Raw genomic sequence first — 27493 nt, forward strand, 5'->3', positions numbered from 1 at the left:
ACACTAGAACTAGAATGCAATGGAAATAAATGTTTATTCTTCCTGTCGTAAAAAATTACAATGAATTTTTTTAGCTTTATTAAAAATTACCAATCATTTTGACTGCTTTGTTAGTTCAAACGTTAATAGAATAGAAATTTTGTCCTCGACGCCATCTTGTTACATCTTACAAGGCATAAAATTTTGTGTTTCCCATTCGATGCATACACGCGTGGTACCCTGTGCACATAATGCCCCCCCGGAAGTCGCAACATACGTCTTACCGATTTCATTTTTTCCCTTTACGACGAGAAATTTACGAGCAAGCTTTCTGTCGACAGAACGAACGAATCCTGTCGGCCGAGTCGATACGATCGTCGTACCGAGTTAACCCAATTTTGTTTTAGCCTCGAGTCTCCCCGGTTTCTCTTTTTCTCCAAGGTGTCCGCTCGTCGAACATGCAGCGGAATAATACGACGAGAGTCGATTAAGCGAGCTTTCTCACCCTCCAAAAAAAGGCAATCACGATCTGATGTATCTTTCTAAAATAAAAGCTCAAGAACCGTGCTGGGGGATTTGTATAATTTTTTCTGTGCGCCAAAAAAATCCAAGATGGCGACGAACCGTCTCCTGAGGCAACGAGAATTTAATTATCAGGATCAGAAGCATCAATTCTTCTTTTATAGTTAGTTTTGGATAATTTGTCAAATTTTATTTTCTTTCATTTAGAATTTATAATAGAGTATATTGCTTTGAAATGAAAGTTTAAGAACCCTGAAAAATCCAAGATGGCGGACATGAAATTGTCTTCTGAGTCAACGAGAATTTAATTACGAGGATCAGAAGGATCAGTTCTTCTTTTATAGTCAGTTTTAGATGGTTAATAAAATTTTAAACGATAAGACACTGAAGAACGAATTTCCACCATTTAAAAATCGAAATAACCGAGAAATGAGCGTTCGAAATAATGAGGTGGCGTCGCCAGATGGCGTCAGGTAGCTGGAAGGTGTCATTATTAAATTACCTGGTCGCAAGGACTCCTATTTAACTATATTTAAAATTCTCAATTAATTTCAAGCTTTGTAATCCATATAGAAAAGAAATGGTATTTTTAAACATCGAAATAACCGAGAAATGATCGTTTGAAATAATGAGGTGGCGTCGCCAGATGGCGCTAGGTATCGGAAGGTGTTATTATTGACACTAGAACTAGAATGCAATGGAAATAAATGCTTATTCTATCTTTTATAAAAAATTACAGTAAATCTTTTTAGCTTTATTAAAAATTACCAAAAATATTTACTCAATTACCGAATAAACAATAATTGTTATAAGAGACTGAAAAACGAATTTCCACCAAAACGAGAATTATGAAATAATTCAGAATAATTTAACCGTGAATTTACATAATATCATTAACACTAAATAATAATAATCGCTTGAAAGGGGAGAACGAGAGGTTCGACGGGGTTTCTTGTCCTCGCTAAGGCGTTTCGTGTACAAAAGGGAAGTCGTTACTCGCGGGGGCGAGAAAATTGAATCGCGGTAATTCAATTACCTGCCACTTTAAGATAATAATGAGAAGACGGTGCGAGTAATTAATATTAAAGCGTTCATGAGCTTTTGGAATCGCGAACACTCGAGGGGAGCGTTCAACCGCGGCGGAGATTTCGAGTCCCGCGGACGGTTCTTTATTTTCTTTCGCGAACTGGCTAGAAAAAAGAACTCTTTCAACGAGTTTTCAACTAAGGGTAGAACCGGGATTTTAAAAAATCGCCGGAACGAGCTTGTCGGCGACTCGTTCCATCGCAAACAACCGCGCGTCGCGCTTCAACGAACAACGCCGAGACGCAGGTTTAACGGAACGGAACATACGTCAACATGGAAAAGCACATATCGAAACGAACGCATGAAAACGAACGACTGTCAGGAACAAACACGAAATGTATAAACGTCGAGGAAAATGGCGAAATTTCTTCAGACGTCGAAAAATTGAGAATATTTTCTTGACAAATTTTTTGTTAAAAAATTTGGTAATTATTATTGGATTAAAACTCTCACTGTATTGCTCGAATTTAGTAGCCAATAGCGATATATGAGGATTTGGATGGTCTCGTAACTTCAAAGCGATCATTCGCAACTTCAAAGCGATCATTCGCGAGACTTTTCTTGAGCCAACTTTCTTAAAAACTAATGAATCTTCGTATAATTTAATATACGTAGAAAGTGAGTAAATTTTCACCTAATTTTTAAATATTATTAATATTTCAGTCATAAAAATAATAGTTATTCAATTAAATTTTCTTTGCAATTTTTGTGGTGAAATCCTGATTGGTAAAGTATTATCGGTGAATTATTATTCAGTACTTAATTCTGATACATCAGATGAGGGTTTGAATAGTCTTGTAACTTCAAAGCGATCATTCGCAAGACTTTTCTTAAGATAACATTCTTAAAAACTAATGAATCTTCGTATAATTTAATATACACACAAAATAAGAGAATTGTAACTTAATTTTTAAATATTATTAATATTTCAGTCATAATAATTAATGTTTATTCGACGATATAAACAATTCTTTTTTTCTGTTTGAAAAAATATTTTTCTCTTTTCTGTGAAATTTGTTTCCGTTTGAAGCGTCACTATTTCAAAAAATTACAATATTTTCTTTTGTAACCTAGCCTGTTGTTATATTCATACTAAACTGTGCTATTTGTTTTTATATTCGCAGAATTCAAAAATGGACACGATGGACGTGCATTCTATTTTCTAGATACCCTTAAATAAATTGTTTTTGTAATATATTTTGTTTGATTTATTCATTTTCATAGCTTCCAGTATTGAGACGAAGAAATTTGATAAAGATTCTTGCAAATGGGATCCAAATTGGTCAGCGAAACCAGAAGTGATTAAAATCGATGAAATTGAAGATGCAAACGCGGTGGATGAGACTTAAACAGAGAAATGAAATCGTCGAGGAGAAAACGATGATGAATAGTCAGTAGGTTAATACGATTCGGGATAGGAATGTAGCCATGATCGATTCTGTCCATATACAATAGCAACCCAACCTGTACGCGACGAACCGCAAGAATTCGTGCTGAACTTTTCCGAGCGTAATAACGTTTCACTCGATGGGGTAACCAAACGACACTCGCATACTCGAAATGAGAATGGAAAAAGTTGTGAAATGTTTATTCGTCTGCCTAATTTAGAGCCTCAAAACTTTCATTATAATACGATTTTAAAAGAACTATCAAATTTTACAAACGCAAATTTTGTGTAAATATTTAATTCTATCTTGCAAAAATAGGGGAATTTTTAAATTAAAACAAAATTTATAATCATTCATAATTTAAAATTAAATTATGACAAAAATTTTCCTAATTTTTAGATATTTAAGTTTTCAAATAAACGACAATTGCACACTCGAGAATGAGAAAAGTTGTGAAATATTTATGAATCTGCCTAATTTAGAGCCTCAAAACTTGCATTATAATTCGAATTTAAAAAAAAAATTATCAAAAATTTTAATTTCAATTTTATTTAATTTTTTTGCCAAGATATGGGAATTTAAAAACTAAACAATCTTATTATTATTGTTAATGTCCTTTACGTTATAATTCAGATTGTTAAAAAAAAAAAAACTACCAAATACTTCAATTTCAAATTTATTTAATTTTATTTTGCCAAAATATGGAAAAAGTTGTAAAAAAATAATGTATTTGCCTAATTTGGAGACTCAAAACTTGTATTATAATTCAAATTTTTTTAAAAATAAAATATCAATTATTTCAATTTCAATTTCAAATTTATTTAATTTTATTTTGCCAAAATATGGAAAAAGTTGTAAAAAAATAATGTATATGCCTAATTTTGAGTCTCAAAACTTGCATTATAATTCCAAATTTTTTTTAAAAAGTACTATCAAATATTTCAATTTCAAACAAATTTAAAAAAAAAAAAGAATTATTTGCCTAGTTTGAAGTTCCAAAAGTTGCCTAATAATTCATATTGTTTTTTAAAAACAGAACTATTAAATATTTCAAACTTCGTGTATACAATTTAAATTTTATCTTGTCAAAATATAGGAATTTTGAAACTAAAAAATCTAAAATCTTTTTTTTTTTTAAAAAGAACTACTGAATATTTCAATTTCAATTTTAAACATTGTGTATATATTTAATTCTATCTCATCAAAATACATAAATTTTTAAATAAAAAATCTTATAACAATGTCTCAGCTAATTTTCACAATTTCAATGCTCGAGACTCAAAAAAAATAGAACGAAAAATCAATTTTTGTTTATCTCCAACGCATGAAACCCAAGTGCCTCGTAACAGTATCGATAAGAGCGCTGATATGCGAAGCAAACGACGAAGATGAGCCAAAAGTAACACCTAGATCGCGTATCTAGTGAATAGGTGTCACTGGCACGCGATTATGCGCGTAAGAAACGATTAGCGTGCTCTGCAGCCGCGAAAACCTCGTCACGTGATGTTTGGCAATATTAAGGGTAAGCTTATTATCGTTCCACCGTCAACGCCAACAAGTCCAAATGAGATTAGGCTCGTGACGTCGTCGACGGAGATTAGGTACTCTAGAAAATAATTTAAAGCCATCCACCTATACAACATCCATTGTATCATTTGATTTGAATTTAAAAAAAAAAAAATTCTTAAAACTCACCGAACATTGTATTATTTTAATATAAAAAAAATTTTAATGGGGGATTCTAGAGGCCAAAATAAGACGAAAATGAAGAATACCAATTTTTCGTTTGAGGCTTCCTTAAAAAGTTATTAACATTTATACAGCTGCGTGCGCCAGCGTCTCACAGGCGCAACTTTAAACGTTAATAACTTTTTAACGAAGCCTCCATCAACAAATTGTTATTCTTGATTTTCGTCTTAGTTTGGTCTCTCGAGTCCCCCATTAAAATTTTTCCCAGGTTTGGACGAACATCCTGCATATCTGTCGGATCTGTATGTAAAATAAACCATGCGTTTGATCAAGATAACGCAACCCAGATACTGGCGATCTCGTGTCGAGTCAGACGTCAGTTTACAGGATTACCGATCGCGTTCGAGGCTTTGAAAAAAAGGAAGTTCGTGTGCCACTGTTGCGCAGTACTGGCACGGTGCCATCTGCAACGGCAGCAAACGTTACGCTCGTTCGCGCGTGAGTGTTAATAAAATCTGGAATTCTAAACACATCGTTACTTTGTCCTCGGTGCTCTCCATATCGCACCTGCTCTTCGAGGAACACGAGGATCGAAGTGTAATCGCGCGCCTCGATTCCACTATCGTCCTCCCGGCTATAACTATAAAAAGAATACCGTGGAAAGCTGCTGAAATTTGGCAGAGACGTTCTTAGATACATACTGATTCCGCCATTTTGGAGAATAGATGAATAGCAAATACAGCTTTGTAGGTTTTTGCAAATATCTTGCAAACTATCGATTTTATAAAAAAATGATTCAGATATAAATTGAAGGGTTTAAAATTCTCTGTAAGAAAGGTTGTATTCATATTTTTGATAACTATGATATTTAACGAGTAAATCAGTGATTACTTGGTGGCTCCAAAAAGTTATATCTGGGGGAGCACCACCCGGGATTAAAATTCGTTTAACTTCTAAAATATCAAAGTTATTGAAAATATGATTACTACATAAATTGAAGGGTTTAAAATTCTCTATAAGAAAGGCTCTATTCATATTTTTGATACCTGTAATACTTAATGAGTAAATCAGTGAATCAATTGATGGTTCCAAAAAGTAATATTTCTAAGGAGTTCCTGGGAATAAAATACGTTTAACTTCTAAAATATCAAAGTTATTAAAAATACGATTACTACATAAATTGAAGGGTTTGAAATTCTCTATACGAAAGGCTCTATTCATATTTTTGATAACTGTAATATTTAACGAGTAAATCAGTGATCACTTGGTGGCTCCAAAAAGTAATATCTGGGGGGGAGCACCACACGGGAATAAAATTCGTTTAACTTCTAAATTATCAAATTTATTAAAAATATGATTACTACATAAATTGAAGGATTTTAAATTCTCTAGAAAAAAGGTCCTATTCAAATTTTCATTAACTGTAATATTTAAAGAGTAAAATTAGTGAATCAAATGATGGCTCCAAACAGTTATATCTGTGAGGTGCACCAACCGGGAATAAAATTCGTTTAACTTCTAAAACATCAAAATTATTAAAAACACGAATGAGACCTTGTTTGTAGAGAATTTCATGCTATTTGATTTCGATAATGACTAACTTTCTCGTACAAACGACGGCGCGCGAGATATTTGCAAAAAAGCGTAAAGCCGGTAGCTTCCTCGAATCTGACTCTGCTTTTTATTAATTTCGCTTCGAAACGAGCTTTCCCGCTCGACGGAGCGTATCCTGAAATCGTTTCCTCTTTCCTACAGAAGGAAGTCCGCGAGCCTTTCGACGAGAGTTTTTTTTTTTTTTTCTACCGACGATGCTTTCGCCTCGAAAACAAGAAACGAAGTAATAACGACGCGAGGTCGCCGTGGAAAAATTGTTCGATTAAATTCGCAGAGAGCGCGCGCGTCTCTTTCGCTTCAACCCGATTCCGCAGTCGTTCGTTCGGAGTGTTAAGAACTTTCAAAGGAAGGGCGGGCACGGAGGGGTCTCGCGAAACGAAACGAAAAGAAAAAGGATGACTGGCTGACTCTACTGAAAAAAAAAAAGAACTGGGTAAAGGTTGTACGTCGTTTGTAGGTGGCGCGCTGCTATACAAATCGATTATTAAATAAACCGAGGAAACAGCGGACAAAAATCGTCCCGCGGACAATCGCGAACAGGAGGAGGGGGGAGTGGGGTACAAGTCGCAGCAAACAGTTTTATACGGTTTGGTGCTGGAAATCAATTCTTACTGCCGTCGGCAGCCACCCCGAGGATACTCGTCAAAAACAGGAAATACGAGAAACATTTATAGAACGTACAAAAGGATCGTCTTTGTGAAAGCTCGAGGAGCATCGGTATTTATTGACCGATTCGGGATGTATTTAAACGATATTTCGTTCGACCATTCTTCGTGAAATGCCACTGTTCTTAAATACTACAGCACTCCTGAGGATGGGTCTAAAAAGGCCCAAGCTAAAAAGTCCCCAAAGACAAAAAAATTTGACTCGAAAATGCATTAATCAGGAGTGAATATTTAATTATATTGAACATTCCTGAAGTACTACTGTTCTTAAATACTACAGCACTCCTGAGGATGGGTCTAAAAAGACCCAAGCTAAAAAGTCCCCAAAGACAAAAAAATTTGACTCGAAAATGCATTAATCAGGAGTGAATATTTAATTATATTGAACATTCCCGAAGTACTACTGTTCTTAAATACTACTTTACTCCTGAGGATGGGTCTAAGAAGGCCCAAGCTAAAAAGTCCCCAAAGACAGAAGTTTTACTAAAAAATATTTAATTGTATCGACTGGTGTACTCGAATTGAAATCTACTATAATTTGACAGAATTATTATATTTTTCTTTTTGCAGATGTCAACTTGAGCGTGTCAGGGACGATAAACGGATATCCAGTTTTCATGAACATGAAATTTGAAACAGCTCAGCGAAACTTCGGTTCGAGAAAAATACGTTTAAGTTATAAGAGCACTTTCAAGATCAGTCCACTTTATCCAATTCGCAGGGTATGTTTCCAAAGTTACACATTTTCGTGGAAATCCAGTAAAAACGAATCGATTTTTGTAACGTTCCTAATGGAGACCCTCCCTTAAGAGCACTTTCGAGGTAAAGTGCGCCCCTTAAAAATTTTGTAGATTCGTTAATTTTGTCGCAGAAAATATTAAAATTCACGGGAAATATTTTTAATGTACTTTGAAAAAATCCGGCGAAAAAGAATTCTTTCAATATTTATAATAATGCGCCTAATGGACTCTCCCTCTTAAAATCACTTTGAAGATAATGTCGAACCACTCCTTTCGAATTATTATAATAAAATAAAATTTCCAAGGCGGTATTTTCGAAGATAAATGCTTCACAAATCCAATATGGAGTAAGTCGATTCCCTCGAATGCTCTTAGCAGGAGAAGGAAATTTTCTTCCCTTTCGTTGTCAAAATATTTGCCATTTTCGCGCCCTTTTTATACCGTGCAGTCGATTTCGAGGAACCACAGCGCGTAATTGGAAAACGAGATAATGCTAGTAACAATGCATTTGCTTTCGTAAACTGAAACTAAGCTGTCTTAGTCGCTTACATCGCGATACTCTTATTCGACGAGTAGCGTGGCGAATTGGGTCGCGCGACGTTACGAGTGCAACACGAACCCCCCTCAGAGAACACCGTGGAATAATGTTTCTGTAAATTTTTTCCATATATTACTACACGCCCTCGGTGGAATACTATTATTACCTTCCTGTATCGATTATCACGACCGCAAAAGACTGTCCCCGTTAACAGCGTTTCAACACGACCACTCGAGTTTCGTTGGGAGAAACAAAGATTGGTCCCAGGGTAAGAAAAACCTGATACAAGCAGTAGTTACAACGTGAATTGATTGAAAATTTCGATTATTGCGAGACTTTAGTTCATAGAAATTCATTAGGAGACGAATTGAACAATTTTTTTCGTTTGTCAATTTTTCGTTCTTCAGCATATACATTCGAGAGGGTTGCAATTTATACAACCATTATATCAAAAGTTATTATTTTGTATGTTGTGTTTAAGTAATTGAGGGTTTAAATGAATAAAATTAAGTTAACGTTAAATAAGCTTGTGAATAATTGTTACAAAAATAATTTGTTATAAAACATTGCTGCAGAGATTCCTTCTTTATAAGAAGGGTTGCTTTTTGAATTTAGAAAAGTATCGAGCAATTTTTTGTGTTTGTCAATTTTTCATTCTTCAGCATATACATTCGAGAGGGTTGCATTTTATACAACCATTATATCAAAAGTTATTATTTTGTATGTTGTGTTTAAGTAATTGAGGGTTTAAATGAATAAAATTAAGTTAACGTTAAATAAGCTCGTGAATAATTGTTACAAAAATAATTTGTTATAAAACATGGCTGCAGAGATTCCTTCTTTATAAGAAGGGTTGCTTTTTGAATTTAGAAAAGTATCGAGCAATTTTTTGTGTTTGTCAATTTTTCATTCTTCGGCATATACATTCGAGAGGGTTGCATTTTATACAACCATTATATCAAAAGTTATTATTTTGTATGTTGTGTTTAAGTAATTGAGGGTTTAAATGAATAAAATTAAGTTAACGTTAAATAAGCTCGTGAATAATTGTTACAAAAATAATTTGTTATAAAACATGGCTGCAGAGATTCCTTCTATTTAAGAAGGGTTGCTTTTTGAATTAGGAGAAGTATCAAACAATTTTTTGTGTTTGTCAATTTTTCGTTCTTCAGCATATACATTCGAGAGGGTTGCATTTTATACAACCATTATATCAAAAGTTATTATTTTGCATGCTGTGTTAAAGTAGTTAAGGGTTGAAATGAATAAAATTAAGTTAACATTAAATAAGCTCGTGAATAATTGTCGCAAAAACATTTTTTGGTTATAAAACATGGTCGTTGAAATTCCTTTCTTTTAAGAAGAGTTGCTTTTTGAATTAAGAGTAGTATCAAACAAATTTTGGTGGTTGTCAATTTTTCATTCTTCAGCATATACATACGAGACGGTTGCATTTTATACAACCATTACATTGTGAGTCTTTAGTTTATAGAAATCCTTGGGAGAAGTGTCGAACAATTTTTTTCATTTGTCAATTTTTCGTTCTTCAGCATATACATACGGGACGGTTGCATCTTGTACAACCACTATATTCAAAGTTATAGTTTTGCTGTTGTGTTTAAACAGTTAAGGGTTGCAATGAATAAAATTGAGTTAACGTTAAATGAACTTTTGAATAATTATTACAAAAATATTTTTGGGTTATAAAACATGGTCGTTGAAATTCTTTTGTTTTAAGAAGAGTTGCTTTTTTAATTAAGAGTAGTATCAAACAAATTTTGGTGGTTGTCAATTTTTCATTCTTCAGCATATACATACGAGACGGTTGCATTTTATACAACCATTACATTGTGAGTCTTTAGTTTATAGAAATCCTTGGGAGAAGTGTCGAACAATTTTTTTCATTTGTCAATTTTTCGTTCTTCAGCATATACATACGGGACGGTTGCATCTTGTACAACCACTATATTCAAAGTTATAGTTTTGCTGTTGTGTTTAAACAGTTAAGGGTTGCAATGAATAAAATTGAGTTAACGTGAAATGAACTTTTGAATAATTATTACAAAAATATTTTTTTGTCTATAAAACATGGTCGTTGAAATTCCTTTCTTTTAAGAAGAGTTGCTTTTTGAATTGAGAGTAGTATCAAACAAATTTTGGTGGTTGTCAATTTTTCATTCTTCAGCATATACATACGAGACGGTTGCATTTTATACAACCATTACATTGTGAGTCTTTAGTTTATAGAAATCCTTGGGAGAAGTGTCGAACAATTTTTTATATTTGTCAATTTTTCGTTCTTCAGCATATACATACGGGAGGGTTGCATTTTATACAATTTTTATTTTATTATTTTGCATGCTGTGTTCAAGTAGTTAAGGATTGAAATGAATAAAATTAAGTTAACGTTAAATGAACTTTTGAATAATTGTCACAAAAATATTTTTAGGTTATAAAACATGGTCGTTGAAATTCCTTTTTTCTAAGAAGGTTAGCTTTTTGAATTTTTCCCAGGTTTGGTCGAACACCCTGTATGTACACCTGTGATTACAATTTCTCCTACAAGCCTAATAAAATAAAACCTTGTAGTCGTTGTTATTATGTTAAAATGTTTAGGAAAAATAATGGTCCAGAACGTGGAAAAATGAAATCACTGATCGACGGAAAAGCACGGATGTTCCCGTCCTCATTGAATCGAAACGCCACTGCATTAGCGACCCTCGACGAGACAATCGTCGCGCTGTTTGTGCAGGATTATTAGTGGCTATGACACGGCGAACACGAAGAGACAGAGTAATCGATGACGCCAAATTTTCACGAACCGGACAACGTTATTAATCACACTGTTTCGAAGAATATCGTTTCGTCGTTCATTTATTCTCATTTCCGCTTTCAAATCATTATTCTACAATTTTGAACGCTATTTGATAAATGTTTTGTAAAATATAAAATTCTAACTGGGCCACGAGGTGGAGTTATTTTTCAATTTTAACTGTTAATTACTGTTAGCTATCATTATAAATAACTAGAAATTCCAAGCACATTTTTTCGTTCAGAAATAAGAGTTGGGTGCAAAAACAACGCCCTGCCTTAAAAGAGAGATGATCCTTTGGACTACTTCTCGGTAGTTTTCTTGAAGTATTAGGAAGTTCCAACGATCGTACAGTTGTCCTTCGCCTTTTCTGGCCACTCCAGACAAGGTCCACTTATCTTACTTTAAAAAGCCCTTTTCTCTTTTTCCTCTGCCCTCGTTCCCCCATTTTCTCGCTTCCATTTGACCTCTCCGTGTCAAACAGGTTTTGAATTATCAAATATTTTTCTGACAATTTCATCATTATTTAAACGCTCTAAAAAATAACACTGACTACTATTTTTATTATTACGTTGGGCAGGTCAAAAAATTCCCGCAACAACGACGAAAGAAAAAGTCCCTAAAAATGTTGCCCCAAAATGTTTTCATAACGAAGTTTCGATGCAACTATGCCCGCTGCAGGAACCATTGTCTTCGCCATCAACAAAACTTTCGAATCCCTTTCGAGTTCGTTTTACATCGAAGCTTTGTATTTTCGATATGAGAGTTCTTTAAATACCAGAATAATCATTAGGAACTAAATCTGGAGAATAGGAAAGTTCGTGCATTCACTGCTAATAATTAATTTATCGTTCGAAAGCAGAACACTCGAGACCCAATACACCTCGTTTGTTTTCTCCAATGACTGCATTCTTTCCAGACGCAATTATTTACAGACACTCGAGTATTAAAATTTAGAAATACATTGGAAAGAATAGACTTTGGTTCCGTTTGTGAGACAATTATAAATTCGGAATAAACTACACAGTGAGACGTTAATTAACAGAACGCTGGTGGAAAATTATTTTTTACAGATGAAATTTGGAAAAGAAACTGTACAATAATACTGCTAATCAATTTAAAAAATGTGAACATATTTTGTAATACTATATGAATTCTCCCTATATTTAAAAAGCTTATAACAAAGCGTTAGAAACAAAGCGCCATTTGTTTCTGCGCCATCTAGAGTTCTTCCGACTTACTACAATTCTACTATTGTACCGTGTGTCTTTTGTCTGTAACGAAGCCTCGTGCTAATTAAATGTGTGTTAATGAGAGGAAGTCGAATTTTTAAAAAATTTTAATGGGGGATTCTAGAGGCCAAAATAAGCCGAAAATCAAGAATACCAATTTTTCGTTTGAGGCTTCGTTAAAAAGTTATTAACAGTTGCGCCTGTAGGTAGGCAACCTGCGCATAGATGCGTGCGCCAGCGTCTCATAGGCGTAACTTTAAACGTTAATAACTTTTTAACGAAGCCTCAAACGAAAAATTGGTATTCTTCATTTTCGTCTTATTTTGGCCTCTAGAATCTCCCATTATAATTTTTCTCAGAAATGACGCCACCTTTAATGCTCGCCACCAGAGGGCTCGCGTTCTCACAAGCGCTCGACCAACCCTTCGGTTGTTATACAAGCCCTGGGAAAAAATTTTAGTGGGGGTTTCTAGAGGCCAAAATAAGCCGAAAATCAAGAATACCAATTTTTCGTTTGAGGCTTCGTTAAAAAGTTATTAACGTTTGTGCCTGAGGATAGGCAACCTGCGCATAGCTGCGTGCGCCAGCGTCTCATAGACATCACTTTAAACGTTAATAACTTTTCAACGAAGCCTCAAACGAAAAATTGGTATTCTTGATTTTCGTTTTATTTTGGCCTCTAGAATCTCCCATTATAATTTTTCTCAGAAATGACGCCGCCTTCAATGCTCGCCACCAGAGGGCTCGCGTTCTCACAAGCGCTCGACCAACCCTTCGGTTGTTATACAAGCCCTGGGAAAAAATTTTAGTGGGGGTTTCTAGAGGCCAAAATAAGCCGAAAATCAAGAACACCAATTTTTCGTTTGAGGCTTAAAAAGTTATTAACATTTGCGCCTGAGGATAGGCAACCTGCGCATAGATGCGTGCGCCAGCGTCTCATAGGCGTAACTTTAAACGTTAATAACTTTTTAACGAAGCCTCAAACGAAAAATTAGTATTCTTGATTTTCGTCTTATTTTGGCCTCTAGAATCTCCCATTATAATTTTTCTCAGAAATGACGCCGCCTTCAATGCTCGCCACCAGAGGGCTCGCGTTCTCACAAGCGCTCGACCAACCCTTCGGTTGTTATACAAGCCCTGGGAAAAAATTTTAGTGGGGGTTTCTAGAGGCCAAAATAAGCCGAAAATCAAGAACACCAATTTTTCGTTTGAGGCTTAAAAAGTTATTAACATTTGCGCCTGAGGATAGGCAACCTGCGCATAGATGCGTGCGCCAGCGTCTCATAGGCGTAACTTTAAACGTTAATAACTTTTTAACGAAGCCTCAAACGAAAAATTAGTATTCTTGATTTTCGTCTTATTTTGGCCTCTAGAATCTCCCATTATAATTTTTCTCAGAAATGACGCCGCCTTCAATGCTCGCCACCAGAGGGCTCGCGTTCTCACAAGCGCTCGACCAACCCTTCGGTTGTTATACAAGCCCTGGGAAAAAATTTTAGTGGGGGTTTCTAGAGGCCAAAATAAGCCGAAAATCAAGAACACCAATTTTTCGTTTGAGGCTTAAGAAGTTATTAACATTTGCGCCTGAGGATAGGCAACCTGCGCATAGATGCGTGCGCCAGCGTCTCATAGGCGTAACTTTAAACGTTAATAACTTTTTAACGAAGCCTCAAACGAAAAATTAGTATTCTTGATTTTCGTCTTATTTTTACTTCTAGAATCCCTCATTAAAATTTTTCCCAGGTATGACCGAACACCCTGTACAATAAATGTTTTTCCACATGGTTCTTATAATTCCTTGCGACCAATACTCTATACACAGAGGCTCCTCAGTATGATTTATGCCTAATTACCTCTACTTATTTTGCTTCTTACCAACTAGAACATATATCCATCTCTTTCTCACTTTATTGCAGGAACTCTTTGACCTCCCTAACGCGAATCGAATCGATTGCACCTACTTGTGCATATCCCCTCGTCGACCTCCCTGGCATTGGGCAGCAGATTCTTGATCACGCATTGCAGATCGTCGGCGCAGCTTCCGGAGAAACCGAACAGCCCGCCGCACGGCTCACCCTCGACACGTGCGCACACCCTGCAGCATCTGAAAACGATTAGGGGGGAGTCAGGTACCATAAAACAACCGCGAATCACTCTGCGGAGGTCCAACGGGACAATCGTCCTCGTTATCAAACGCGTTGTTATTAAAAACGAGGAACGGGTACGATTCATAAAATCTCGTGGAAATAAACGCGATTTTACCGTCGTGTTCCGCGGCCGTTATGAAAACGAGCTCAAACGTAACAAAGCCACTGAAAGCAAACGACATTCAGCCCCGGTTTCTAATGGCCGAGGGAACCAGAAGAACCGTTCAAAGATAATGCTCGCGGAGATTCAGAGAACCGGAGAAAAATAAAGGCGCATTCACGACGCAGGAGGGGAGGGAGGTGAGAGGAGAAAAAAGAGATGGATAAGAACACCTGTACTTCTGTGCACGGTGCAGGAAAATTTCCGGGTCCGGGACGAGCAATTTTATTACTCGGTCTCGCCGTAGGATCGGGGACAATCAATCCTTTTATATTGCCTCCCGTCTTCCCTACGAAACAATTTTCCCGACACGTGTAACCCACCCCTAACTCGCGACAAGATTCGTTGAACGCTTTGATGAACCATTTCTCGCAACGACGCACCCCCAAATTGGGGAGGAAATAATTCTGTTGTATTCTCTCGTCCTTGATATAATTGCTCTACTAATTATTTAGAGACTGGGAGGATAATTTTAAAATTAACAATGGGTTAACGCTAGATTTACGATAATTTGTACAATTATAGGAGATATTATTTGTTGGGAATTTATATTAAATTAAAAATTAATAAAAATTTTTGGACTGAGAATAATTTTAATGAGAAATTTTAATTTTATAATCAAAAATACCAACTTGTTGATTTTCGTCTTATTTTGGCCTTTAGAATCTCCCATTAAAATTTTTCCCAGAGAGCGCTTGTGAGAATGCGAGCCCTCTGGTGGCGAGCATGGGAAACGACGCCACAAATGTGTTGGATTAACACTAGATTCACAAAAAGTATAATTATAGAACCCATAATATTATTTGTTAGCAATTTATATTATATTTGATCAATTGTAATGGTATAAATGTATATTCTAATTCAAAAGAAAATTGTATTTTAATGAATCTGTTAATAAGATGAGTTTAGATATGTGCAATCAATGTAAATCTATAGCTAAACTTCTCTTTTCCTAATTACTGTTATATTCCTGCCAAGTCACCGGAGGATAACAATTTTAAAACCAACATTGAGAGGTTCAATTAACGCTAGATTTACAGAAAGTGTAATTATAGAACTCACAATATTATTTGTTAGCAATTTATACTAAATCTAACTAATGTACTGAGATAAATGTATATTCTAGTTGAAAAGAAAATTATATTTTAATAAAATTGCTAACAAAATAAGTTTAGATGGAATCAATGTATATCTAGAGTTAAACTCCTCTTTTCCTGTTAAATATCCCATGTACCTAGAGACGTATCATTTCTTATGTTCTATGACTATTATAAACAACATTTTCTACATTTCTTTAACAATTAATTTAATAAATGCTTCAGAGAATTAACACTTTACCGACCGATAGCCTATTAATCGACTGTTTTACCGGCCAACACTTACCGACCGATAGCGTATTAATCAACTTCTTTACCGACCAACGCTTACCGACCGACAGCCGATTAATCAACCGCTACCGGTCGGTAAAGTGTTAAATCTACTCCTTTTTTCCTATTAACACTTTGACTGTCATCGTTGGATGACAGAATTTACCATTATGATACTAGAAAAATTAATTCTCAAATTAAGACGTTGAGGGAATTAAGTTTGAATAAAATTTGTGAATTTTAACAAGGTTACAAAAATAACTACTGAAACAAATTTTATGTTATGTAGCTTACAATGGTCTAAAATCAATATTTTACTTTTGCAGAATATTATACATTTTTGATCTGACAGCGAATGTGTTAAATATCGCATGTACCTCGAGACGTATTAATTCTTATCTATGACTATTATAAAAAAAACAATTGCTACATTTATTTACCTAACCCTAATATATTCGACGCTTATCATATATTTACAAATTAATTTAATAAGAATTTCAGAAAATTGAATTTACAATGCGAAAGTCGTAGCGTTAATTAATTCCAGACCTAACCTAACATTTTCGACCGATAATTCATGTATCATCATGTATTCGCAAATTAATTTAATAAGAATTTCGGAAAATTAAATTTACAATGTGAAAGTCGTGGCGTTAATTAATTCCAGACCTAACCTAACAATTTCGACCGATAATTCATGTATCATCATGTATTCGCAAATTAATTTAATAAGAATTTCGGAAAATTAAATTTACAATGCGAAAGTCGTGGCGTTAATTAATTCCAGACCTAACCTAACATTTTCGACCGATAATTCAAAACGTGCAGACACGCGCGCGAGCACCGAGGCAGGGAAACGATGACGCGCGATGCAGAGACGAGAACGAGAAATGGAAAACGAAGCTTGCACGAGGCCCCGCGGGCAGCGTATCGAGAATTTATTGGAAAATGTTTAGTATGCAACGCTATTGTCGGATCCGCTGTTTCATGGTATTCGGATTAGGAGCCGCCAGTCGAAATGTATTGCGCCTTCTCCGCAATATACGCGGAGAATCCAAGCCCCCGTACTAGAACCGACGAAATTCAAATGCACTCGCGGAATGAAGTGCCCCTGCTGTGCAACGTCGACCGTGAAAAAGTAATCGTTGCTTCGATCCTGCGCGTTTTGCACACGCTTTTTCGTTTCCAACAATCTTCGATGAAACTTTTAGAGGTTGTCTCGACCTCTAAATACAATAATTCGTGTCTTACTTTGTTTCTTATATTTTTGCATATTAAATGCATTCTGCAGTTTTTAAATCAAATGCATTGTCACTATTGAAAGCTAGAAGAACTCTAGTTAGCTGACAGTTAAAGTACAGATCATCAAATGGATAAAGAATTTACAAATATGATGATACAAACCTCTAACCTCTTAGGCATGGCTGAATTTTGACAATGGCGTATTATTATTAAAAATAAAGACTGTACATTATGTCTGTATATTGTTAATACTGGTATAAAACGTTGTGAAGGCAAAAATAGTGTGAATCAAACCATATGGAAACGATCACTTAATTGAAACAGTGAGCAAGTGAGCCACCAGAGTGAGCCACCAGAGTGAGCCACTATAATGGCGCGTCGTTCAAAAAGATAGCATCGAATAATGACATTACAGTGGTGCATCGTGCCTAAGAGGTAGAGAAGAGCTTTAGTTACCATTTAATGGCTTCTTTAAATATCATTGTACAACATTTTTGTATGAAGAACAATACATTTCGACTCGTAGAGCCAATGAACAATTTTAGAAGCCTAAATATTAATATAATTACAAAGGAACAATACAATTTGACTTGTAGAGATTTACATAGCAAAAACTCTAGCCTTCTAAAGCTTCCAATGACCAAGATTCGACTGAATTAATTCTACTTGTACAAAATTTTAAAATCTGGCAATTATCTTAGAAAACAACGCCTTGGAGGTTTTTAAAAATGCCGTGTGATTCTATTTTCGCGTGTCTCGAGTATCCGTGGCCCGGGCAATTTAACCACCTTTGTGCTCTACGACAACTGAATAATTTAGTTGCAACGGTTTCCAAGGAATCGCGGTACACGCGGCTCAAAGCTTTGAGCATCTCGTCGTTTTTTCCCCCCGTGCTTGTTCGCGAGCTTCGACTCGAAAAAGCACTGTCTCGCGTTACGAGTTGCGTTATCCGGCAAACACGCGAGCCGCGGATTTCAACGTTGAAACGCGTTGCTAATTGTAAGAGTTAGAGAGCCGCATCGTAAAACTTGATTTTCGTCTCCCTTTGTGCCGGGCGTTCGCGTAACACAACGGCGCCGCGATTCCTCCGCGAATTTAGGGGTTTACGTCCACGGATTGGGGACATCAAACATTCGCGTTACTTTTAAAATTAATCGCAACGAATCTACGTGTTCCGATAGCTTGAGTTTCTAATTCGCTAACACTGTACAACGTAGATTATCCAAATTAACTTCTAAGAGGAGAGTTAAAAGCTCTAAAAGTAAATATAAATTTTTTTTTGAGGTACTAGCATTAATTTGTATTCAATTATTTTTTATGTGCAAAGAGACATCTTAAAATTATAGAAAAATAATATTTTTACACTGCTTAATACATTATTTTTCTATAATTAAGAGTATAATATCGCCAGTGATTTCTATGTTGCGCTCCATCGCATTATACAATTTTTTTTTTATTGAAAACAGGGTTAATTTGCATTGAATTATTTTTGTTATACAAGGAGACATCTTTCAATGATAGAAAAATAATTTTTTTACCGTGCTAATTTGGCTTAATATTTTTCTATAACAAAAACTATCGCAAATAATTTCTATGTTACCATCCATCACATTATATAATTTTTTTTTGTTGAAAACAGGATTAATTTGTATTGAATTATTTTTGGTATACAAGGAGGCATCTTTAAACTATAGAAAAACAATTTTTTTACACTGCTTAATAGATTATCTTCCTATAATTAAGACTATGATATCACAAATGATTTTTATGTTGCCTTTCATCACATTATACAATTTTTTTTTGTTGATACCAGCGTTAATTTGGATTGAATTATTTTTGCTATACAAGGAGACATCTTTCAATGATAGAAAAATAATTTTTTTACATTGCTAATTTGGCTTAATATTTTTCTATAACTAAATTATCGCAAGTGATTTCTATGTTACCTTCCATCGCATTATATAATTTTTTTTTGTTGATACCAGCGTTAATTTGGATTGAATTATTTTTGCTATACAAGGAGACATCCTTAAATAATAGAAAAATAATTTTTTTACATTGCTAATTTGGCTTAATATTTTTCTATAACAAAAACTATCGCAAATAATTTCTATGTTACCATCTATCACATTATATAATTTTTTTTTGTTGATACCAGGATTGATTTGGATTAAATTATTTTTGCTATACAAGAAGGCATCTTTAAACTATAGAAAAACAATTTTTTTACACTGCTTAATAGATTATCTTCCTATAATTAAGACTATGATATCACAAATGATTTTTATGTTGCCTTTCATCACATTATACAATTTTTTTTTGTTGATACCAGCGTTAATTTGGATTGAATTATTTTTGCTATACAAGGAGACATCTTTCAATGATAGAAAAATAATTTTTTTACATTGCTAATTTGTCTTAATATTTTTCTATAACTAAATTATCGCAAGTGATTTCTATGTTACCTTCCATCGCATTATACAATTTTTTTTTTTGTGAAAACAGGGTTAATTTGCATTGAATTATTTTTGTTATACAAGGAGACATCCTTAAATAATAGAAAAATAATTTTTTTACATTGTTAATTTGGCTTAATATTTTTCTATAACAAAAACTATCGAAAATGATTTCTATGTTCCCATCCATCGCATTATACAATTTTTTTTTGTTGATACCAGCGTTAATTTGGATTGAATTATTTTTGCTATACAAGGAAGCATCTTTAAACTATAGAAAAACAATTTTTTTACACTGCTTAATAGATTATCTTCCTATAATTAAGACTATGATATCACAAATGATTTTTATGTTGCCTTTCATCACATTATACAATTTTTTTTGTTGATACCAGCGTTAATTTGGATTGAATTATTTTTGCTATACAAGGAGACATCTTTCAATGATAGAAAAATAATTTTTTTACATTGCTAATTTGTCTTAATATTTTTCTATAACTAAATTATCGCAAGTGATTTCTATGTTACCTTCCATCGCATTATACAATTTTTTTTTTGGTGAAAACAGGGTTAATTTGCATTGAATTATTTTTGTTATACAAGGAGACATCCTTAAATAATAGAAAAATAATTTTTTTACATTGTTAATTTGGCTTAATATTTTTCTATAACAAAAACTATCGAAAATGATTTCTATGTTCCCATCCATCGCATTATACAATTTTTTTTTGTTGATACCAGCGTTAATTTGGATTGAATTACTTTTGCTATACAAGGAAGCATCTTTAAACTATAGAAAAACAATTTTTTTACACTGCTTAATAGATTATCTTCCTATAATTAAGACTATGATATCACAAATGATTTTTATGTTGCCTTTCATCACATTATACAATTTTTTTTTGTTGATACCAGCGTTAATTTGGATTGAATTATTTTTGCTATACAAGGAGACATCTTTCAATGATAGAAAAATAATTTTTTTACATTGCTAATTTGGCTTAATATTTTTCTATAACTAAATTATCGCAAGTGATTTCTATGTTACCTTCCATCGCATTATACAATTTTTTTTTTGGTGAAAACAGGGTTAATTTGCATTGAATTATTTTTGTTATACAAGGAGACATCCTTAAATAATAGAAAAATAATTTTTTTACATTGTTAATTTGGCTTAATATTTTTCTATAACAAAAACTATCGCAAATGATTTCTATGTTCCCATCCATCGCATTATACAATTTTTTTTTGTTGATACCAGCGTTAATTTGGATTGAATTATTTTTGCTATACAAGGAGGCATCTTTAAACAATAGAAAAATAATTTTTTTATACTGCTTAATACATTATTTTTCTATAATTAAGAGTAAAATATCGCCAATGATTTCTATGTTTGCCTTTCATTACATTATACAATTTTTTAAATAAATACTAGAGTCAATTTTGAATTGAATTATTTTCTATGTACAAGGTGGCATCTTTAACTTATAAAATAACAATTTTTTTACGCTGCTTAATACATTATTTATCTATAATTAAAACAACAATTATTACACTAATAATAATGAATACAATATCGTACATCAAAACCATTGCTAACAATTTCTAAAAAATCTCCAAAGCACGTGAACATCTCGTCGTTGTAACCCATCCTCCTCGACCGGAAGTTGCCTCCGATCGAGACAGGTCTACGCGATTTTCCGTCTGGCACCAAGAACGGATTTTGATACGCGGATTCCCCGTATCCCTCGCTGTCCGCTCGTTTCTCTCCCGCGTATTATAATCGTTTCAGGTAGTCCGCGTGCAATTAAAATCCGCGTAGCAAGGGCTCTCGTTCCCTTTTTCGTCGGTCGAACAAAAAATTCTGTTCTTTGTTGCGCAACGGGTCTTTGTCCGACCGCCGTCGGCGAATTTTATTCGGGGTATTAGCAGCGTGCCGATGAAAAATAGGGCACGATAAAGCGAAGCCCGTACATCCGAGCCAGGGCGATGAACAAAAGCGTCGGGTCTTCGGAATTTTCAGCCGCCTCACCTCTCTCACCGTCCACCGCTACCGATCGACTCTCCCGTTCAATTGTTCCGGGGGGCTCGTGTTTAAACACATTTCCCTCTAATTTCGACGATAAACAAAGCAATCGAGAAGTTAATTAAGCCGCGCCGGAGCTTTATCCCTGCCGCGGATTCGTTCCCGGAAAGGATCGCGGGTCACTGGAGACGATTTAACTCGTTGATCATCGTTAATAATCAGAGGGGATCATCCCACGCGAAATGGGACACCTTCTATGAATTGTAATCAAATTATTGGCCGGATTCGATTCGCGTTTTCCCCGTAATTATTACCCCTCTCTCTCTGATTTTACGCGTATCACCTTTCCCCCCCGTTAAGTAATCGAAACGTTATCGTATCAATCAACCTCGTGTGTGATTACAATGTGGTGCAGGTAACGAGAAAGATTGTAGGAGAGCGGAGAGAAGAGTTTGACTCGTCGTTAGTCGGTCGAGGAATGAATATATAGCAACGGAGGGGTAGGTCGAGCGCTTGCGAGAGAGACGAGAGCGTGGCCCTCTGGCGGCGAGTACGGGAAGCGACGCCACAAGACTGTTATTTACAAGAAATTGACGCAAGGAAAATTGTTCTGATTTTACGCGTATCATCTTTTCCACGTTAAGTAATCGAAACGTTATCGTATCAATCAACCTCGTATGTGATTACACTGTGGTGCAAATAACGAGAAAGACAGTAGAAGAGCAAAGAGAAGCTTTTGACTCGTCGATAGTCGGTCAAGGAATGAATATACGAGGTATAAATTTTAATGGGAGATTCTAGAGGCCAAAATAAGACAAAAATCAAGAATATCGATTTGTTCATTGAGGCTTCGTTGAAAAGTTATTAACAAATTAAATTAAAAAATTTCAAATCATTCTGAAAAAATTATTTTCGGTTGTGGGGGTCAATTACAATTATTTTTCGTGAATAGACATAACCCCGAACTCCTTACCATTTACGAGAAAAAAATTCGAGTAGGTGTGAAATTTTTCGAAAAAATTAAAAAATTTCAAATCGTTTCAAAAAATTATATTTAGTTTCAGGGGTCAATTGCAATCATTTTTGGTCAATAGACATACCCTCGAAATTCTACTCAGCTTCGAGAAAAAAATTCGAGTAAATGTGAAATTTTTCGACAAAATTTAAAAATTTCAAATCGTTTAAAAAAAATTATATTTAGTTGCAGGGGTCAATTGCAATCATTTTTTGTCAATAGACATAACCCCGAATTCCTCACCACTTTCGAGAAAAAAATTCGAGTAGGTTGTAAAATTTTTCGCCAAAATTTAAAAATTTCAAATCGTTTAAAAAAAATTATATTTAGGTGTAGGAGTCAATTGCAATCATTTTTGGTCAATAGACATACCCACGAAATCCTACTCAGTTTCGAGAAAAAAATTCCTCACCGAAAATCTAATATGAGGCGAAAAATGGTTGCTCAAAATTTCATGTGTATCTTTAAAACATCATAACTCCTGAACGGATTGGACAATTTCAATTTTTTTAAATGCAAACGACGCGTATTTTGGTGGAGAATATGTAGAAATTCTAAAAATATTCGAAAAGTTACTCCTTAACCCCTTAAAGTGAGAAAAACCCCATAAAAATTGTCCAATTTTCAAACAGCCATAACTTCTACAATAGTGAATATATTTAACCGAAACTTTTTTCTGACGTAGAGCTCACGGTTACCTACAAAAATGTATTAAACAATATTTCCGTAGTACGTAAACCAAATTTATTAAAAATGCAAAACTAATTTTTAAGAAAAATCGACAGGGGTGGTTAGGTGCCTAAATTTTTCGGCGAAAAAAATATTTTCAATCGTTCTAAAAAAATTATTTTTAGCTAAAAGGGTTAATTACTACTATTTTTGGTGAACGGACATACTTCCGAAATCCTACACAGTTTCGAGAAAAAAATTCGAATAAGTGTTGAAAGTTTTGAGTGAAAAAAAAAAAATTTCGAATCGTCTTGGAAAAATTATTTTTAACTAGGGGGGTAAATTGCAATCATTTTTGGTGAATAGGCATACCCCCGAAATATTAACCACTTTCAAGAAAAAAATTCCTTACCAAAATTATAATGTCTGACCAGACATACACCTATTCCCCTTACATTTTTCGGCGAAAAAAGTAATGAAACTGTTCTAAAAAAATTATTTTCAGTTGCAGGGGTCAATTGCGATCATTTTTGGTGAATAGACATACCCCCGAAATCCTACGTACTTTCAAGAAAAAAATTCCTTACCGAAAATATAATGTCTGACCAGACATACACCTATTCTCCTTAAATTTTTCGGCGAAAAAAAATGTCAAACCGTTCTAAAAAAATTATTTTTATTTACAGGGATCAATTACGATCATTTTTGGTGAATAGACATACCCACGAAATCCTACTCAGTTTCGAGAAAAAAAATTATTTACCGAAAATATAATGTCTGACCAGACATACACCTATTCCCCTTAAATTTTCGGCGTAAAGAAATTTCAAACCGTTCTAAAAAAATTATTTTTAGTTGCAGGGGTCTATTACGATCATTTTTGGTGAATAGACATACCCACGAAATCCTACTCAGTTTCGAGAAAAAAAATTCTTTACCGAAAATGTTTCTATAACTTTTTAACGAAGCCTCAATCAACAAATTAGTATCTTTGATTTTCGTCTTATTTTGGCGTCTAGAATCTCCTATTACAATTTTTCCTAGGGATAACCGAACACTATAGCAACGAAGGGATTGGTCGAGCGCTTGCGAGAAAGACAAGAGCGTGGCCCTCTGGTGGCGAGTAGGTGAGGTAACGCCACAACACTATTATTTGCAAGAAATTGAAGCAAAGAAAATTATTCGTGATTATTCTATCATAAGGAAGTCGTTCAGCTGAGTTTATATACTTTTTTTCTCAATTTAAGAGAATTAAGGGTTTTGCAATTACAAAGCTACACTTTTAATTGCCTGGATAGTAAATGGGTCAATAGCTAGTGCAAATAATAATGTTCAGCGTTTCAGCTAATTGATAGAAACTCAACGCGAAATCAAAGGGTCCGCATATAATTATGAAATGTACAGGGTGTCTCGATTATTTATTCAGTCATCGTCGATTCCATTTGTCATCGCGAATAGTATTCCTGATACGAAATTCGTTGAAAAGCTTTACGTGGATCGAAGGCTCGTATAAAAAAGAACCGACACGCTGTTATTTAATAGCGAATGCAATCTCCTCCATTAGCGAGTAACGTCTTGGCATGGTTCCGATCAATTTTTCAGCGCTGGAGACAGGTAGTGACCCCCCATATATTTCGAATACGATTTACTAGAGCTTTCAACGTTAAAATATGTTTACCTCGACGTTTATGCTTCATAATAGACCATATATTTTCCATTGGATTTGCATCGTCGAACTCCGGAGGCCCAGCGCGACGCGACGACGTCGTATTTCGTCCTCGAAATATCCATTTGTCAGTCCGATCGAATCCCGGGGAATATTTTTTTACTCGTTAAATAACGGTTAAACTTTCGTCGTACGATTTACACAATATCGCGTGTAATTTTTTGTAGACGGATCTGACAAAACGAGTAAAACGTAGACAGATGCTGGAGAAAGAAGATGGCGCTCGACATTAGCCGGTTCAAATTGCTCGACGATGGAGCACCGTATGGGCGTTTAGAAATATCGGAATTATTGAATTTCCGGTAGAAACGAGAGGCAGAGCGAAGATGGAGGTAGAATTCTTCGTACCAGTTATATCGTTCGTCTCCCCTCTCTCTCAGGACCTTTTCGAATTCAATAGGTGTACCTAACGTTTACCGCGCCCAAAGAATCCTTGGAAAGTCTTTTGGAGCGAACGAAGTCGGTCGACTGTTCGACTCCAGCTCGGGACGATAAGGGGGTAGACGAGCTATCTCCAGAGAAGAAGGAACATCCGCGGATTTCGCGTAGCGTAAACATTTTACGACAATCAAATCCTCCTCTGCGAAAGAGAACTCGAAACCTCCACGCAACCGACAACGTTCTAGATTCCATCGCGATAACCGTTGCATCGAATTGGTGGCCACGAGCTCACGTTTTACGGTCCCATTCTGCTAGAACTTAATTCTATGCTCGAAAAAAAAATGGTTCGCTTTGTTGGAATTAATATTTTCAATTTTATAACGCTGGTATCGTGGTTTTAATTGTAGACAAATAGTGTATTAAGAAGTGTAAAAGAATTATTTTTTTGCAATTTAAAAATGCCTCTATGTAAAGAAAAATGTATTGTAATCTTAAGAAGAGAGTTGACTGCTCTAAAAGTAAATTATAAAATTTTTTTTTATAGACACCAGCGTTAATTTGCATTGAATTATTTTTCATAAACAAAGAGGCATCTTTAAATTGTAGAAAAATAATTTTTTTACACTGCTTAACTACTGAAATCACTTGTAGATCGAGAGCGCCACGTGGTCGATAGGTGAGGGCGCCACTGTAATGCAAGCGGATGCGCCATCATGATTAGTCCGTACGTCTTGCGACACTTGCGAGAGGAGATGTATCTAAGTATAGTTTTCTTATAAAAAGGTTATCACGTGCAAACTATTTCTTCTTAACCTGTCCAACTCCTGCCACGTACTTCATTACACTACTATATTACCACATTACCAACATTAACATACTATTTTTCTATAATTAAGACTATAATATCGTCAGTGGTCTCTATGTTGCCTTCCGTCGCATTAGAAAATTTTTTTTTTAAAATACTAGAGTTAATTTTGAATGAATTATTTTTCATAAACAAAGAGGCATCCTTAAATTGTAGAAAAATAATTTTTTTACACTGCTTAACGTATTATTTTACTATGATTAAGAGTACAATATCGCCAATGCAAAAACAAATAAATTTGTTTTTGTAAATACTAAAAAAAATTATTTCTATTATTTAAAGCACCGAAATACGACTACAATGCGAAGACATTCGGTTTATAGATTTTTTAGAAAGTGTTAACATCGATTTAGATATACAATATTGTATTATATAAAAATATAGTTTCTTGACAATTGTTTTTACAAATATTTTTCACTGTTATTTCGTTATTTATTATTCTACATCAAACAGTATAAAATCAGTCAATAACACAATCAACATTGATTCAGATATACAATATTGTATTACAAGGAAATATATTTCTTTGACAATTGTTTTTACTATTATTTTTCCACTGTTATTTCGTTATTTATTATTCTACAACATCAAACAGTGTAAAATCAACCAATAACACGGAACTCGTTCGTTAAAGACGAAGTTACACTCCACAGAGCGAAGACACTCGGATATCACTGGGAACACAAGCAACTTGCAAACTAATACGTTCAAACTTTAAAACAAGGCTCTGAGCAACTCGTACAAAGACGTACCTATAGGTTTCATAGCAAACGTTGTCCGTACCTCAAAGACAAACTACGATAAGTTCGAATTCTAGATATTTGATACTCCGAGCAACGATGGAAAATATTATTTAAACGATTTCAACACTGGAACTACAGACAATTAGACAATTATTAATATAATAACTAGACAATTATTTATACAGACAATTAATACAGTATTTCCACCAAAGAAACTAAAGCGATAGATACGTGAAGAAATGAATAATTTAAACGAAATAAGTGTTTATTCATTTTCTTAAAAAAAATTAAATTTTCAAAAATTCAGTTCAGTCAATTTTTTTCAAGTTTTGTTAGAAACTAATGAATCATTTTGACTGTTTTGGTAGTTTTAGTTTTAAATTTCTCAATATTGAACTGAATATTGTTTCCCTTTAAAATACAAGATATAA

General features: G+C 34.5%; 1 protein-coding gene across 2 annotated transcripts in view; it reads right to left on the minus strand.

Annotated features, from left to right (window-relative positions):
• LOC122400008 (cysteine-rich motor neuron 1 protein) overlaps window positions 1-27493 on the minus strand; it is a 653650-nt gene that overhangs the window by 618096 nt on the left and 8061 nt on the right. For both annotated transcript variants that reach the window (XM_043401167.1, XM_043401166.1), the window contains exon 3: window positions 14227-14369. In XM_043401167.1, the coding sequence (XP_043257102.1) occupies window positions 14227-14369 (143 nt within the window). The remainder of the gene's footprint in view (window positions 1-14226; window positions 14370-27493) is intronic.

This window comes from Colletes gigas, unplaced genomic scaffold (genome assembly GCF_013123115.1).
Source record: "Colletes gigas isolate AHSC1104 unplaced genomic scaffold, ASM1312311v1 Colletes_gigas_Sc00015, whole genome shotgun sequence".
NCBI lineage: Eukaryota > Metazoa > Arthropoda > Insecta > Hymenoptera > Colletidae > Colletes > Colletes gigas.